The sequence below is a fragment of the Hyaena hyaena genome, unplaced genomic scaffold (assembly GCF_003009895.1).
Source record: "Hyaena hyaena isolate Hyena2069 unplaced genomic scaffold, ASM300989v1 scaffold_103, whole genome shotgun sequence".
Lineage (NCBI taxonomy): Eukaryota > Metazoa > Chordata > Mammalia > Carnivora > Hyaenidae > Hyaena > Hyaena hyaena.
Window position 1 is genome coordinate 2,753,836 of NW_024080735.1, and position 15,679 is coordinate 2,769,514.

Consider the following 15,679-nt stretch of genomic DNA (forward strand, 5'->3'; position numbering starts at 1 on the left):
GCCACATGGGGCTGGCATTTCACGCTCTGGGGAGGTCTGTCCCAAGGGGGCTCATGAGAAACATCACACTGGAAAAACCAGCTCAATTCTTTTTTTGGGGGGGGCGCAAAGGGAGGGGCAGAGAGGAAGAGAGAATCTCAATCAGGCTCTGCGTGGATGCGGGGCTCCATCCCACGGATGGTGAGATCATGACCTGAGCCGAAATCCAGAGTTGGACGCTTAACCGACTGACCCTGACCGCCCCCCCCCCCCCCCCCCCCCCCCCCCCACCCAGGCACACCCAAACCAGCTCCACCTGGACCCTGCAGAGTCTGCTCCTTCCTCGAGCCTCAGTTTCCACACTTGCTGACTGCACACTAGGCTGTCACCAGGTCCTGGCCGGCACTTGTGGCTCATTTCTTCCTGGTGGGTCCTTCTGCGGCATGAAAATGCAGCCCATCAGCCAGATGGGGTCCCAAGAAGGAAGCGGGAGCTTAACGAGCCGGCTTTCTCCTTTCCTTTTGCAGAGAGCGTGCGTGCGCCTGGGACCCTGAGGACCCGCGGTCTGCCTGTTAGCAGGGAGACCAGGGTGGAGTCTGCTTCTCAGCCTGCACCCCCACCCCCATGGGCCCCAGCACCCCACAGGCCTCACTGCCTGCTGGCTCTGGGGTTCGGAGAAAACAGAATCGTGTCAAAACCGTGTTTCTGGGATGCCGGTGAAGTGCTAGGCAGACACAGACCACAACTGCTCAAAGCTTCACTCCGGGCTCCGAGGAGAAGCCGCACACAGGCTTATTCAAATCCAAGAGCCCAGCCGGGCCCTGGGTGAGCACCACGCGGCTAAATTTAGCCCGGCCATCTGCTGAGGCAGCGCCTGGGCTATTCTGAGCCCCAAGGGGCCTGCCCAGAAGCGGGGCCGGGCCTGGCAGGGGACAGCGCTGGAGTCCCATCCCTTCAGTCAAGGTGGGTGCTGGGGAGGCATGGGGGACAGCCACATGGAGCGGGAAGGCCAGGGTCCCAGCAAGGTTTCATGAGGGACGGAAGAGGGCCCCTTTCTGGCCTTGGGCTCTCCCCCACAAATCACAAGGTCTCTGGCTTCCCCCTTTTCATCTGGAGCTGCTTGCTCAGACTCCCACCACGGCAAAACCTTTCCTGCGATTCCAGCAATCTTGGCAGAGATTTACTGAGGGCGAGTCAAGGTCAGGAAGCACGTGACTCAAAACAACTCACAGGTTCACCTGGCTGGCTCTGTCGGTCCGTGCGGCAGACTTCTGATCTCAGGGTTGTGAGTTCGAGCTTCATGGTGGGTGTAGAGATTACTTAAAAATAAAATCTTGGGGGCACCTGGGTGGCTCAGCTGGTTAGACATCCGACTTTAGCTCACGATCTTGCAGTCCATGGGTTCGAGCCCCACATTGGATTCTGTGCTGACAGCTCAGAGCCTGGAGCCTGCTTCAGATTCTGTGTCTGACACCCCCTGCTCATGCTGTCTCTCTCTCTCAAAAATAAACATACATTAAAAATTTAAAAACTGAATCCTTGGGGGCACCTGGGTAGCTCAGTCGGTTAAGTGTCCGACTTTGGCTCAGGTCACAATCTCGTGGTTCAAGTGGTTTGAGCCCCACATGGGACTCTGGGCTGACAGCTTGGGGCCTGGGGCCTGCTTCAGATTCTTTGTCTCCTTCTCTCTCTGCCCCTCCCCCTGCACACACTGTCTCTCTCAAAAATAAGCAAATATTAAAAAAACTTAAAATTTTTTTTGTCTTTATTTTTGAGAGCGAGAGACAGCGCAAGTAGGGGAGAGGCAGAGAGAGGGAGATACAGGATCTGAAGCAGGCTCCAGGCCCTGAGCTGTCAGCACAGAGCCTGACTCGAAGTTTGAACCCACAGACCGTGAGATCATGACCTGAGCTGAAATCAAGTTGGGCACTCCACCAATTGAGCCCCCCAGGCACCCCCAGATTATCCACTTTCCTCAGCCAGGAAACAGGGCAAACATAAGCTGCTGAGGGGCCGGGGATGCAGCTAATCGCCAGACCTCACTAAACCCACCACCTGCCCCAAAGGACTTGCATTCGAAGGCCTTGCCTGCAGAAATGGTGGGAATGCCTTTCCTTAAAAAAAACCCCCACACAATCCAATCTTCTGGGAATTGACGTAGAATTTAAGGGAAGGGACCTTGGGAACTGAAACCCCTCAGGGACATGGGTGACCCCAGAGTGTTAGCAGGATGCACCCGACAGGTGCAAGAGAAGCCGTTCCTGGGACTTAGGCCTCGACCGATGTCCGGAGGATGAGGTGGGGGCAGGCTGCAGTGGGAGCGCTGGCGGACTGGGCGGGAGGGGGTCCTCCCCTTCAGGGGACAGACCATGGGCTCTGGGACATTGGCTCCCCGCCTCCAGAAGAGGGTGACAGCCCAAGGGCAGCAAGGCAGAACCGCCACGACGGGCCTGCCTGCTGACACCCTGCAGGGACCGGGATGGCCGTGTGCAGCTTGTCTCGAAGGCCGGAGAGCGTGTGCACACGGCCCCGGGGGGCCAGCATGGTCTGGGCTGTGAGCCGCCTCCAGGCAGAGCACAGACCACTCGCTCGTTGTCACCTGGGTTTTGTGAAAAGCTTACTTACCAGGATGCATTTTAGCTCCACCCTGGGTTAGGACTTGACCGTTTCTTAAATGAGGAAAGACACCCAAACTATAATATAGTAGGTTCCCTTTCAGAAGAAAACTCTGAGTTCAGAAACACCAATCTCTTTAAGAAATCAGTTTTGACTGGAGCGTCTGGGTGGCTCAGTAGGTTAAGCATCCAACTTCTGGCTCAGGTCATGATCTCACGGTTCGTGGGGTTCGAGCCACACATCGGGCTCTGTGCTGACAGCTCAGAGCCTGGAGCCTGCTTCGGATTCTGTGTCTCTCTCTCTCTCTGCCCCTCCAGTTTGTGCTGTCTCTCTCTCTCCCAAAAATAAACATTAAAAATAAATCCTGAGACTTGACATCCCATTGAAAAAAAATCAGTTTTGATTACAGGGAATCCATTAAGCAATCGCTCCAACCTTAAAATACTTTGTTCCCAAGGACCATGAGGGTAACTGCCTTTCCCTGTGTGGACGCGGGTGGTGAGGGACAGAACATTCGGGACCCCAGAAGCCCGGGCCTGATCAGACAGCAATCTCACTGGGAGTGGGTCTCCGGTCCAAGGCTCCAAGGGCTTCATCAGGTCGAGGGCGCGGGAAGACGAGGACTCTACCGCTATCAAGTTCATCTGCCTGTGAGTCCCCACGTGAACTTGGGTTTGCGTGGCCTTCAGATAACTAACCGTGTGAAGTCACGACCATGGCCACACACAGCCCGTTATCATCGCTCCGTGTAGCTCAGCTCTGAGAAAACCTGCTTCTCCCCGGTCATGGAGGCCACCTGCTCGGTCTCCCTCACCGAATCCGTGCTGGACCCCTTCAGATGGCAGCTGGCTGCGCCTCCTCTGGCCCGTGCCGCCACTGCATGGACCACACTGCGTTCTCTTCCCTCGAAGGTTCTCGTGTCACAGCAACCACCCTGCCTTCCCCTCTGGTGTCATTTCCGCAGGCAGAGCACCCCGCGGATGGAACTGCAAGCTGACAGCACATCCCGCCCCGTGACAGGTCCCACAGCCAGAGGGAGCCGGCGCACCTTATGGTGTCGGGTCTGCTCTCTGGCCACCCAGATGGGCACAGCCACTGGGCACAGCCACCTGCTGCCTGGGACGTTCTGGGGTACCCCAGACACAGGCACCACATCCCCATGGTCTTCGCAAACCTTGTACCACGAACAGTCACCAGATCGTAGTCAGAATGAGAGCAGATGCACGAATCACAAACGCAGAAGCAGGTTCTGCCGTGAGAGTTACCATCAGCCATCAGGTGTGTCAGCAACACAGTCTTTGCTTGTGAGACAGACTCCTGGAGGAGCTTCGGGAATTTCAGATGCAACAGTTAATTCACCACTACATGTTCCTACTTTTTTTTTTTTTTTTAATGTTTTTGTGGGGCGCCTGGCTCAGTTGGTTAAGCGTCCGACTTCGGCTCAGGCCACGATCTCAGTTTGTGGGTTCGAGCCCCGCGTCGGGCTCTGTGCTGACCGCTCAGAGCCTGGAGCCTGCTTCCAATTCTGTGTCTCCCTCTCTCTGTGGCCCTCCCCCCTCATGCCCTGTCTCAGAATAATAAAAAAAAAGTTTTTGTGAGTGGGAGGGGGCAGAGAGAGAGAGACATGGAATCACACGTAACCGATGGAGCTCCCCCCACCCCCGGGGCCCCTCCATGCTACATATTCTGACAGCTTCCATGTCCGTGTGTTTCCAGAAAAAGAAAGCACTTTTTTCCCAAAGTATGAGAAAGCATTAACCTTCCTCCTCCCCGCAGAAGTCACGCATGGGGCCGGGGGGTGCGGGGGGGAGCTACAAAAAAAACAATAAATGCAAAAGAAGATATAGAATCTAAGTAGTATGAAATTAGTTTTTATTTTACCTCAAAATAAATGCTTAACATTTTTCCAAAACGCAAACTAAAGGCAGACACGTGAAGGGGGGAAGGTAGTTTTTCCTCTCCTGGGAACCCAGTAAGGCAGACGCTCTGACAGGCCCAGCTCCTCCGCGGGACTAGTCTAGACGGAAACCCTGACCCTGACTTCCCGTGTGTCGTCAGCTGTCCCCACCTGGCTTCTGGCTGGCGGGACCCCACCGCCCGTCCCACCCTCAGACCCACACAAACAAGGGATTTGAAAAGCTGGGAAAATCATTTAACAAGTGACCAAACGCTCACAGAGAATCCTCTCTAAGGGGATTTGGGAAGGTTCGAGCTCTCGACCGCTGAGTGGAGGCCCCTGCCATAGTCAGCGAGCAGGCGCCCAGCCTGGGCCTGCGCACCAGCCCCTGGGCCGTGCCTTGGCCACACGCCCGGGCTCACCACAGGGACGTCTTAAAGTTGAACTTGAGCTTCAGCAGGTACTTCAGATTTACCTGAGCGACGTCATAGACAATGTATCTGGAGGGGGCGCGTCAAGGAGCACATGTGTCACGGTGGAGCCTGCACTGACATCTGCATGCGGGTCACACCCCAAGGACCATGCTGTCTCCCCCAGGGCAGGGGCCCTAAGGGCACGGACGGAGGGGCTACAGTCAGCCTGCAACCAGGACGCAGGGGGCGCGTAGGTGACCACTGCCCCAGGACACCCCTCTGCACCCGCGCGGAAAAGGATACTCGTTATACAGCAGACATGTGTCGTTAACGCCCGATGGGATCCCCGTCCCCAGAGGAACTTCCACGCCATCCAGGGTGATGCTAGCGGAAGGGTCAGGAGTTGTCTTGCCCAAACCTGCAAAACAGGAGGCATAAGTGGTACGAACCGTGAGAACAGAGGTGGGAAACATCTTGAGAAGGGCCTGCTTCGCATTGGGTCTATACAGTTACTTTAAAGACCTGAGTTCCATGCTCGAACCTTCCTCCATACAGAAGCCTGTGGGTTATAAACCATGTTCCCGGGGCCAAGCCTTCCTGATTCCAAGGAAGAACAGTATCCACACCAACCCCCACCCGCCACACCGCCCAAGCCCGGGATCCTATGTCTGCTGAGAAGTCCAGTCACCACGGCCGGCAGGTGGAGGCCCCGGCACTCTGAGGCACCCAGGGCCACCACGTGACAGGAGGTGATGGGCAGGCCCTCACCCGTAGAGCAGTCAGGATAAAAAGCTGCCGCGCCTGCTCACTGTCACCCACGCCAAGATTCTCCCTGCCGCAGACAGCGCGAACAAGCTACAGGAGCGTAGCCTCCCCGTGCCAGGGTGCCCGGGGCCAAAGTTTCTGGGGCATGTTACCTTTGACGCTGTGCTTGCCCTTGGGTAACTTGCTGATGTGCGCAGCGTGCTTGAGCTCATACCTGTTCACGAGAGGACTATGTCAAAGCCTCTGCGGCCGAAAGCTCAACACCTACAGTCTGACTCGCCGAAGCCCAGGGAGGACAGAGGAGCGCCCCCAAGGACCCAGCCGCCCTCACTGCCCGGAGCTCCCTCCTTGCCCGGCTTCAGAGGGAGGGTGCCGCTTTGCGGGGAATGGATCATGCCAGCGATCGCTGTTGCAGGCGGCCCTGCCCAGAGGCAGGGCTGGCTGCTCTGGAGGCTTCTGTGCCCACGCCAAGACCCCCCAGCCCCTGGCCCTCCACGTTACAGCAACAGGATCGAGGCTGACGCCTTGCCCAAGCAGGACCAACTGGCTTTTCTCTGTGGGGAATTAGAAACTGGGACGGACTCCAGTTGATCAGGGTTGATCTCAAAACAGAAAATCTAAACCCCAGCGGTGCATGCGTGGGGGGTGACCATCCTTCATGCAAGCCAACCCTGGCCCCTCTGTTTTGGGGGGTGCTCCTGGGCCTCCCCCGTTCACTCAACAACACTGGTTTCTCCAATCAGGGGGCCAACGGGAGCTCTCGGACCAGCCCAAAGCCAGGCTCACTCACATGTTTCCAAGGGCAACCTCTCCCAGCAGGATCAGGCCTATGGGGTCTCCTTGGGACGTGTGGCAGTAGTTTGCACTCTTGGACACCATGTCGGCGAAGTAGATCCCTTTCCCGAACATGTAGCCTGTCTGAGGATTGGAAAAGAGACACTGGAACCTTCCAGCTGATGTTTGGAGCACCACTGATCTACCGAGGGCCAACCGGGACCAGGCGCCGCGGACGCCACACATCCCCAGGACCCTGCTCTCTTCTCCTCTGAACTGGACAAGAACCTCACAGCGCTCTTGTGAAAATTCAACGAGTCCACAAGCATTTAGCTCAGTGCCTGAGGCATGTGAACACCCCATAAATGGTGGCTGTGACTTTTACTCTCTTCTGCGAGTCAAACACGGGGGTCAGGGTCAGGGCCTCTGCCCCGGTCATGCACTACCCGGCTGCCACCCTCCTGGTCCACGGGGTGGTGCCAGTCTCCCGTGGCCGGGTGGCGGCAGGCCTGGATGCGCTGGGCCCTGGGGCACGTCCACACACCAGTCAGCCCTTATTACAGCAGGGCCCGGACACCTCATTTCTGTTCCAGAAACTATGGCTAAGAGACGCACAGCCTCACCACCCAGAGTCAAGGTCAGGGTCGGGAGATGAAGACACTGTTGGGGTGGAGGGGTGGGGGTGGAGGGCGGTGGCGCCTGAGCACCCAGAGAGGGATGTCTGGCAACAACTACCTGTCGGCTGTGATGGAGCCGAAAACCCACCTTTAAGCGAGGGTCCCCAGCCCCTAAACCCACCTTTAAGCGAGGGTCCCCAGCCCCTACCTCCATAAAGCTGTCAACGCAGACGACGCCAGAGCAGCCCCGGGCGGGCACCTACCACAGGCGCTTCTGGCGGGGCTATCCGCAGCCCCTGAGACAGGATGCCGGCGAAGTTGGTGGTCCTGGACCCGTGCCACAGCAGCCGCCGGTTCCGCAGCTGCGCGAATGGCTTGTAGCGCTGGCGCTCGCCCTCGCGCGCAATCTTGAAAATCTGCTCGCAGGAGAATGAGAACACGTACAGCCTGGTTACTCTGCTTCCCCGCGTCCTACTGGGCTGTCCCCAGCGAGGGACGGGGTGGGATGGGGGGTTTGCTCGGGCAGGGACGGGGGCCCACCGTGGGGACCTCAATGCGCCTCTGATGACAAGTGGCCCCCCCCACACCTATGACTCCTAACATCTCTCCTCAACAACCGAGTCACCTCCTCCAGTTATTTAAGGCGAAGCAAACAGTTTTTTTCAGGCCAGACCCATGTGAGAGGGGGCAGGCCGGAATCAGCAGAATGCAGAGGGGGGTGGGAGGGGCTCTTACATCAACAACTTCCAGGTCGTACGCGTTGTGTGTGGTCGCGTGGGTGTTCTTAACGTACTTCCTGATGGTCTCTGCCTCCTCGGAGTCTCTGTCCACCACCTACAACATCGTGTCTTGGAATCAGAGCAAGGGAGATCCCCGGAGAGCCACCGAGGCGGGGAGAACAGCCCCAAGCGGGGCCCTCTGTGGACAAGGAGCTGGCTGCCACGTAACGAGCCTGCCACGCACGGGTTAAAGCACGCAGGCCATGGCCCATCCCACAGCCAAGACTCGAGGTCAGAAGCCATGAGGATCCCATCAATTGTAGGGCCGTGAGGAGGACGGACCATCCTTGAGTCCTCAGGGCCATGCACCCTGTGGCTCAGGGCTTCGGCCCAGCTAACAGCCGCCAATTCTTTACTGTAGGCTCTGCCACATGCACACGTGCACGCACACCCACATGCGCTGTGGGGAAGGCAGGGTGCTCTAGTTTCATGCTCTTACCAACCCACCCCGGGCAGAACATCTAAGAATCCTGGTTTCCTCACAGCTTACTTAAGAGACAGAACAAGCCCTTCACAGAAAACCACGCCCACAGCACCACAGTCAAGGTGCCCTGGGGACCAAACACGGGACATTTGGTGGTTTATTCTCCTTGGCCCTACAGATGTGTTTCATCCCAAGCAGGAAGCAGATGTAAAGACCCCATTCCAGGCTCACGCTTAGAACCCTGCGGGGGCACCAAGGTGGGGGGACTTCTGCCCAAGCCCCTACCCCTCCAAAACTTGGGGGACTGAGTAGCAGCACAGTCCCTCGGCCCCAGAGCACGGATCAGGCACCATACGCTTATTAAACAGGTGTGATGAACCTTCTAGGGTTCACACCACACAGGTGACCAAAACAGATCCTCTCTATTTTAAGGAAAAAGGAACTTAAAACCCTGTAGCAGAGGCCCCGGCCCGGGCCACCAGCCATCTGTTCCAAGCAGCTCCCGGGGCGGGGGGAACAAGCATTCTGGTTTGGGGACCATCACCCCCTGGGCGTTACCTTGATGTCAGTCTTGAGCTTCTCGTAGTTGACGTCGATGGGGTCCTTGCTGCTGTCGCCTGAGCCCCCCCTGAGCAGGCTGTAGGCCACTTCTATGTCCAGCAGGTTGTCCAGCATCTCCACCTTGGCCTGCAGGAGCAGAAGGGGACCTCTGTTGCTATCGGGCAAGGGAGATGCTCCTGCTGGCAGCAGACAGCGGCCAGGACACACCGGGCAGGAGGGGGACCTATAAGCCTATGGCGCGAATGCGTCTCCATCCACGTGTGCAGACAGCTGGGGATGGGTGGCTGGCTCCCTAAGGTGGGGACGACGGTGCTGTCAGGAGAGGCTGGCCTGCCCCCGCGGCTCCTTCCCCGGGACCCCTGTGACAGGGCCAGGGCCGAGAGCCCATCTGTTCAGCCTGTAGTCTGTCTCCACCAATGTGGGAAGAAATCCCGCTTCAGAGCCCCGGGCCCGCCCGCAGGGGCCAGGACATAGGGGAGCAGCCCCAGATCCGCCGGAACCCATCCGGGTGCTACCTGCACACTGTCCGCGTTGTTCAGGAGCGGAGGCTTCTTCATCCCAAAGTCGTGGGGGATCAGGGTGTAGAAGCGATTGGAGAGATCCAGGATTTGGGAGTCGCTGCTGCCCTGGGACACCGCCTTTGGGGGAGGGGACAGAGGAGACAGAGACTATGGCGGCAGCTGGGGAGCCAGCATGTGGCAGGCCGGGAGATGCAGGGAGTTTTTTGGACCAGCTGGTGTTGGGGTCAGGCCACGCTGAGCGCAGGAACCCCCCCACGTGCACGTCCATTTCTAGGCAGAGCTGTGCACGTGTGGGCCCGTCACACCCCGCTGCCACGTGACACGTCCACCACAGCGTCCAGGGGATGAGCTCACGGGCACTCCTGGGAAACTTCTAACATTTTGAAACGTCTGGGAACTGGGGCGCCTGGGTGGCCCAGTCGGTTAAGCGTCCGACTTTGGCTCAGGTCATGATCTCACGGTTCGTGGGTTTGAGCCCCACTTTGGGCTCTGTGCTGACAGCTTGGAGCCTGGAGCTGCTTCAGATTCTATGTTTCCTTCTCTCTGTCCTTCCCCTGATCATGCTCTCTCTCTCTCAAAAATAAACTATTAAAAAAATTTTTTTAAAATAAAAAAAACAAACATCTGGGAATTGTGCCCAGCAACACGTTGAAAGCGAAAACCCCGCTGCTCTGAATCTGGCGGCCCCCTGACCACGGACCTCCGGCTTTAAGGCAGAAACTCGTTTCTATTGCACCCGGAGGTCCAGACACAGAGGGCTAAGCTCCCCTTACTGCCACAATGCCACTAGTGCCCCGTATGCAGAAAGCACTCAATAAATGCACAGATGGAGGAGTGGGACCACGGGGACACTCGGCAGGTACCTGGGACACAGGCTTCCCCAAGTGCTCCCATTTGTCTGCGGTTCGCTCTGCCTGGGGAGGGGGAGACACCATCCCAGCCTTTCCACCAGGGGTGGTTCTGGAATAGGACAGGCCTTCCTGTCCTAGCCAGCGGGCAACAAGGGGCCAGGGCGCAGCAGCAGCTGTTAACTGGACTTAAAGGCTCTGTTTCAAGGCCTCCTTCCCAGCACCTTCTGCTTTCGGGGTCTCACTTCAGCTTCCTCGTTCCTCTTTCACAGGCCGGGCCTGCACCCTGCCCACAAGGGCACAGAGGGGGCACCAGGGATGGGGGACCCTGAGGGCTGCCCAGCAAGGTGATGTCCAAGGAGCATGAACAAAACGGAGAAAATCCTTTCTGTTCAATGGTTTTCCAGTAACTGCAAAACCATTTCAAGTTCTATTTCCCTTTTTAAGTTTTTTTTTTAAAGTGATCTTGTGATCTCTACACCCAACCCAGGGCTTCTACCCACGACCCCCGAGATCAAGAGTCACACGTTCCACAACTGAGCTGGCCAGGCGCCCCCAATTTCAGCCTCACTCTGATGGACACACAACATCAGGACGTTTTTAAGAGGTAGGAAAACCAAATACCTCATGCAGCTGATAAGGAGTCTGTTACATATACGATCACTGAAAACACACCTAATTCATTTGATTTGTGCTCATTTTTGGCACGCAGCAGACACATGTCACACTACGGAACTGAAAAAATCTAAGCCCCCGTGGGCTGTGGTGTAGGACACCACTAACCGGGGTACAGAGAGGCCTGGGGAGGGGCCCGCCCACCTGCTGGACCTCGCTGAGGATGGAGACCCAATTACCTGCTGGACCTCGCTGAGGATGGAGTATGCCGCCTGGATCTGCCTCTTGCTCAGCTTCCCCAAGGGCATCTTCTGAAGGTCAATCTGAGGACACAGGGGGAGTTTTCTCTCTGAAAGCCACTCTGCGTGGTGGAGACGGGGAGTGGGCACCCTGGGCCCTGCGGGAAGCGGTCAAGTGCCCAGTCTTCCAGGGGCACCTGGGACCCATCGCCAGAGCTCGCAGCCCCACCAGGGTCTGTGTGCAACAGTTTCTCTCGCTTTGTGTATGGCCCAGATGAGGTCCCCCCAGCTCCCCAGGACCCCCAGCAACCCCAAAGGCAGGCCGAGGGCCACTCGCCTGGCCGAGGCAGCTCGCAACGCACAGCAGTGGGAACTCTTTTTCCAAAAGCACATGCTTCTGAACACGCGCATCTGCATTCACACTAATGCTGCCCCTTTCAGTCAGTTCCCGGGGTCACGCACTTGTTACAGTGCTCGCAACACCCTGGGAGTCACCAACATGCAGCACGTTATGGCGGGAGGAGCTAGGACGTGGCTCCACGGGGCCCACATCTAGGGACACGCCTGTCCCCAGGCCGCTCTCCTGTCTGCACAAGGGACTACTGTCCTGAGAGGGCACGCGTCCCTGTGAGATGCTCGGCCTGGGCTCCCTGCCCCCGCGGACTGGACCCCTCGCTCTGATCCCGAGATGCCGTGTCTGTGGCCGCTCCCAGCAGATCCTTCCAGTCCCCAGGGCCACCTCTGCACCTGAGCTCACAGGGCCACAACAGACGGAGCTCCCTTGGTGACTAAACGGGGTATGAGGGCAACGTGCTGGGTGCCAAGCGGGATGGCAGCCATTGAGGCCAGGAACAGCCACGCCCCGTGGCACACGTTTCTCTCCCCTCAATGCCGGCACCTGTCCACCCTGGGGGTGGGGGGCCTGGTCTCCGGGAGGCTGAGCAGCCGGAGCCGGGTCTGGGGAGAGGCTGGGCGCCTACCCTGGGGCCAGGCCAAGGCACAGCCCGAGTAGAAGAGGGTGCTGGGAGCCGAGGAGGGTGGCTGAGGGGGCGGGTTCTCTGCGTGAGCGGCACCCCTACCATTGGGTTCTGGTGCTCATCTGAGAAGAGACCGGGTCTCCCCACCTGCACCCCTCAAAATGCACAGCCTGGCCACAGGGGCAAGAAACCAGGGGCCCAGCCCAGCCGACCCGGCTGGGACCGCGAGCCACAGGCGCCACAGAGGGAAGCCCCCGGGACGGCTCCCAGGCTGACATGTTGTCCCACACACCGTCCCCCACCCGGGCCCTGTTCCTCCTTATACCCCGAGTCCCCCGTGTGAGGCAGGGCCAGCGTGGACTCGGCTTTTCACCCGGAGCCGCCACTCTGCCAGAAGGTCCACGAAGCAGAGCACAGGGACCCGGAAGTGACCACGGGGTATTTCTTATAAAACATGAAAGAAACGGAGCCCCTCCCCCACCCCCAGTCACCTCTCCGCTCCTCCTAAAGTGCCAGGACTCCATGAGCCCATCCCCAAGCTGCCACGTTGGCCGGCCCTCCTGACAGATGGCAGCTTAGGGACATCAAAACAGGACCGTGCAAGCCTGGCTGCTAGCGAGCCTCTAGGAGAGCGAGACGCAGTTCTCAAGGAGCAGCCCAGCGGAGCCCCAGATGGGGGGACGCCAGGAGGCTGCCAGGGGCTCTGCGCTCATCCCCCAGCAAGTGGAGCTGGGATGGAGAACAAATGGGGACGCCTGGCTGTACCCACAGCCCCCACTGCCCTGCCCCCAGGCAGGGGTTAGGACAACCCAACCCCTGCCCTCTTAGGAACAGGCTGACTCCTGTCCCACCAAGGCACACGTGAGAGGAGAAATCCTCCAGCTTCGTGTGTGGCTTGCTCTCACTGTAAGTGGGCCACGGCCACACAGCCATCCACGACATCGAGGGGACAAGCCAAGGGGACAGGGCTCAGGGGCCGACTCCCTACCACACACCACAGGTTTCAGAGCAAGTCAACAATCTCTGTAGGAGCACAAGCGGCCCCGCGTCGGCCTCAGGCTAGGGGTCAGGCTCCCCTCGCGAACACCATGGGCTCTGCACAGCCCCCAGCCCCGCACATCAGTCTCTGAGCTCCCACCTGGCATCAGGCCAGGGGTCAGGCTCCCACCGCAAAGGGCACAGCATAGCAAACAAGAAAAGCGCAGTAACCTCATACTCCACCATGGCTTTCTTCATGCTCTCCACGTCAAAGATCATCTTAATGAGGTCCTGCACCGGCTTGGGGAGCTTGGACTTGGTGCCGGGGTTGACCGTTAGCTTCTTGACCGCCTCTTCATCCTGGAGGGAACAGAGGATCAGTAAGGGACTCCACGCGACAAGCTCAGCAGAGTGGTGGCGGCTTCCGGGCTGCAGACAAAAGGACACGAGACGAGGCAGCAGCAGCATCAAGGGTGAGTGGGAATCAAGGCCTAGGGGGGCGGCTGCCACGAGCCCTGGGATCGGACGCTTCCTGCGCCCCTACGTCCCTGTGGCTGTTCCGGACTCTCCGACCTCTGCGGCGGCACCCAGCTCCGCACAGGCTGGCCTGCCGCATGCACACCCCCTCGTGCCCTCACCCCTTCCTACTCGTCACCTACCACCTGGTAACCCGCCCAGGGCCCACTCAGCCAACCTGGAAGTGCAGGCAGCCACAAGGGCAAACCACGGACCCAGGGGACACGGGACCGGTCCCCTCCCCCACCGACGCTGCCGTGCCCCACGGCCAACTGTGAGAGTGCGCTCCTCCAGCCTTCTGAGCAGCCCCAGAGGATCAAGCTCGTGGACCCATCTCCTGCCAGGCAGGCAGACAGCACGAACCCTCTGTCCTCCCCACCTCACCCCTGCTCCCTGGGATTGCACTTCCTGATAAGCTAAAGGTACAGAGCTTTACTCCTGCCCTCTGGAGAACCAGGCTAAGTCGATACCGCGCAGCACGGGAAACTGTCCGTCACAGTGTCCCTAGTAACGAGCCACCTTCAGTATCTGAATGCACCTAACCGGCACCCAACACTGATCCTGGAATCTGCTGGATCCGCATCGTGTCCCTGCTCTTGAGTGGCTGCTGGCCACACCACAGCGGATCCACGTTTCCTGCTGGGACACCGAGGCCTTGACACGTTCATACTCCCTGCTCGTAATTTCCCAGAAAGCAAACTACTGACGTGTTAAAAGCCTAATTTAACTGCATGTCCTCTGTAACCAGTACCTCCACTAACGGTAACAACCACAGAAATATTTGCGTCGTTACAGATGATTTACAGACTATGAACTATGACCTCTAACCATCTGTGCAGCCTTAACAGATGTTGGTGTAGATCAGTGCAGTTTAATTCAGCAGCTACTGGTTCTGAAATGTGGTCTGAGCTGAGACAGGCTACAAAGGCTAAAAACACAGCAGACTTGAAAAGAAAGAAAAAGGAAATAAACTACTAAAATTAGTTTTACAGTGTCTTTTTGTTTCTTAAAACGTTGCTACCAAAGGGGCTCCTGGGCAGCTCAGTTAGTTAGTCCGACTCTTGATCTCAGCTCAGGTCCTGATCTCAGTCACGGGATCGAGCCTCACACTGGGCTCCGCGCTGTCTGCATGGAGCCTGCTTGGGATTCCCTCTCCCTCTCCCGCGAACTTCTCCTTCTCTCTAATGAAATGAACAAAATGCAGCTACTGAGACAGGTTGAGAAGTGGTCACGTGTCTAATGGGACAGCGCTGCTCCAGAAGACAGGGAAACAATTGTGGTCCGTTGGGGAGGGAGCGGGTGCTCTCCACGCAGCGGCAAGGCAAGGCTCCTTCTCTGGAGAGAAAAAGTGCTCACGCATTTAATTTTGGGGAATAGTGATTTTTTTGTCCTCATCGTTCTCAAAAATTCCTAAAATATTATTTTTGATATCAGGAAAATGAACCAATACAGGGCACTGCTGAGTTAGACCATCTCCACCTCAACATCACACCCAAGTTACACTCTACAACAGAGTTTTGAGGTTTAAGTAATCACCACATTCAATGTGAGGCTCGAACTCACAAACCCGAGATCAAGAGTCACATGCCCCACCGATGGAGCCAGCCAGGCGCTCCTAGATTCTATTTTCGATGGAGAGAGCTCACGGCACTTTCTAAGCTGGAAAGTTCCTGTGTGAGACACGTTAGGCCTCCAGGACTGGGAATTAAAATCTCTACTTAGATATCTATAAATCTTTCCTTCTGTAAAAGGCGTGGTCTTCCCTTTATTTTTTTATTTTTAAAAATTATTTTTAATGTTTTTATTTATTTCCAGGAGAGAGAGACAGCGTGAGTAGGAGAGGGTCAGAGAGAGAGGGAGTCACAGACTGAAACAGGCTCCAGGCTCTGAGCTGGCAGTCAGCACAGAGCCCGATGTGGGGCGCGAACCCACGAACCGCGAGATCATGACCTAAGCGAAAGTCGGACGCTTAACCGACAAAGCCACCGAGGCGCCCCATGGTCTTTCCTTTAAAAGCACAGCTGACCCTTGGGGCTCTTGGGTGGTCAGTCAGTTAAGTGTCTGACTCTTTAAACAAATGAAAAAAAGAAAACAACAACAAAAAAACCAAACCAAAAAAAATTTTTTTTAAATATTTGTTTTTGGGGGCGCCTGGGTGGC

The 15,679-nt window shown here is 57.4% G+C and overlaps 1 protein-coding gene across 1 annotated transcript in view; it reads right to left on the minus strand.

Moving 5' to 3' along the window:
• Positions 1–4,446: 4,446 nt before the first annotated feature.
• Positions 4,447–15,679, minus strand: part of PARP1 (poly(ADP-ribose) polymerase 1) — a 34,458-nt gene continuing 23,225 nt past the window's right edge. Inside the window, exons 14-23 of the mRNA XM_039235784.1 lie at positions 13,235–13,363; positions 11,049–11,132; positions 9,341–9,463; positions 8,823–8,951; positions 7,797–7,895; positions 7,325–7,477; positions 6,461–6,588; positions 5,823–5,884; positions 5,209–5,323; positions 4,447–4,992 (exon numbers count right to left, since the gene is read on the minus strand). Of these exons, the coding sequence (XP_039091715.1) occupies positions 4,911–4,992; positions 5,209–5,323; positions 5,823–5,884; positions 6,461–6,588; positions 7,325–7,477; positions 7,797–7,895; positions 8,823–8,951; positions 9,341–9,463; positions 11,049–11,132; positions 13,235–13,363 (1,104 nt within the window). The 3' untranslated portion in view covers positions 4,447–4,910. The remainder of the gene's footprint in view (positions 4,993–5,208; positions 5,324–5,822; positions 5,885–6,460; positions 6,589–7,324; positions 7,478–7,796; positions 7,896–8,822; positions 8,952–9,340; positions 9,464–11,048; positions 11,133–13,234; positions 13,364–15,679) is intronic.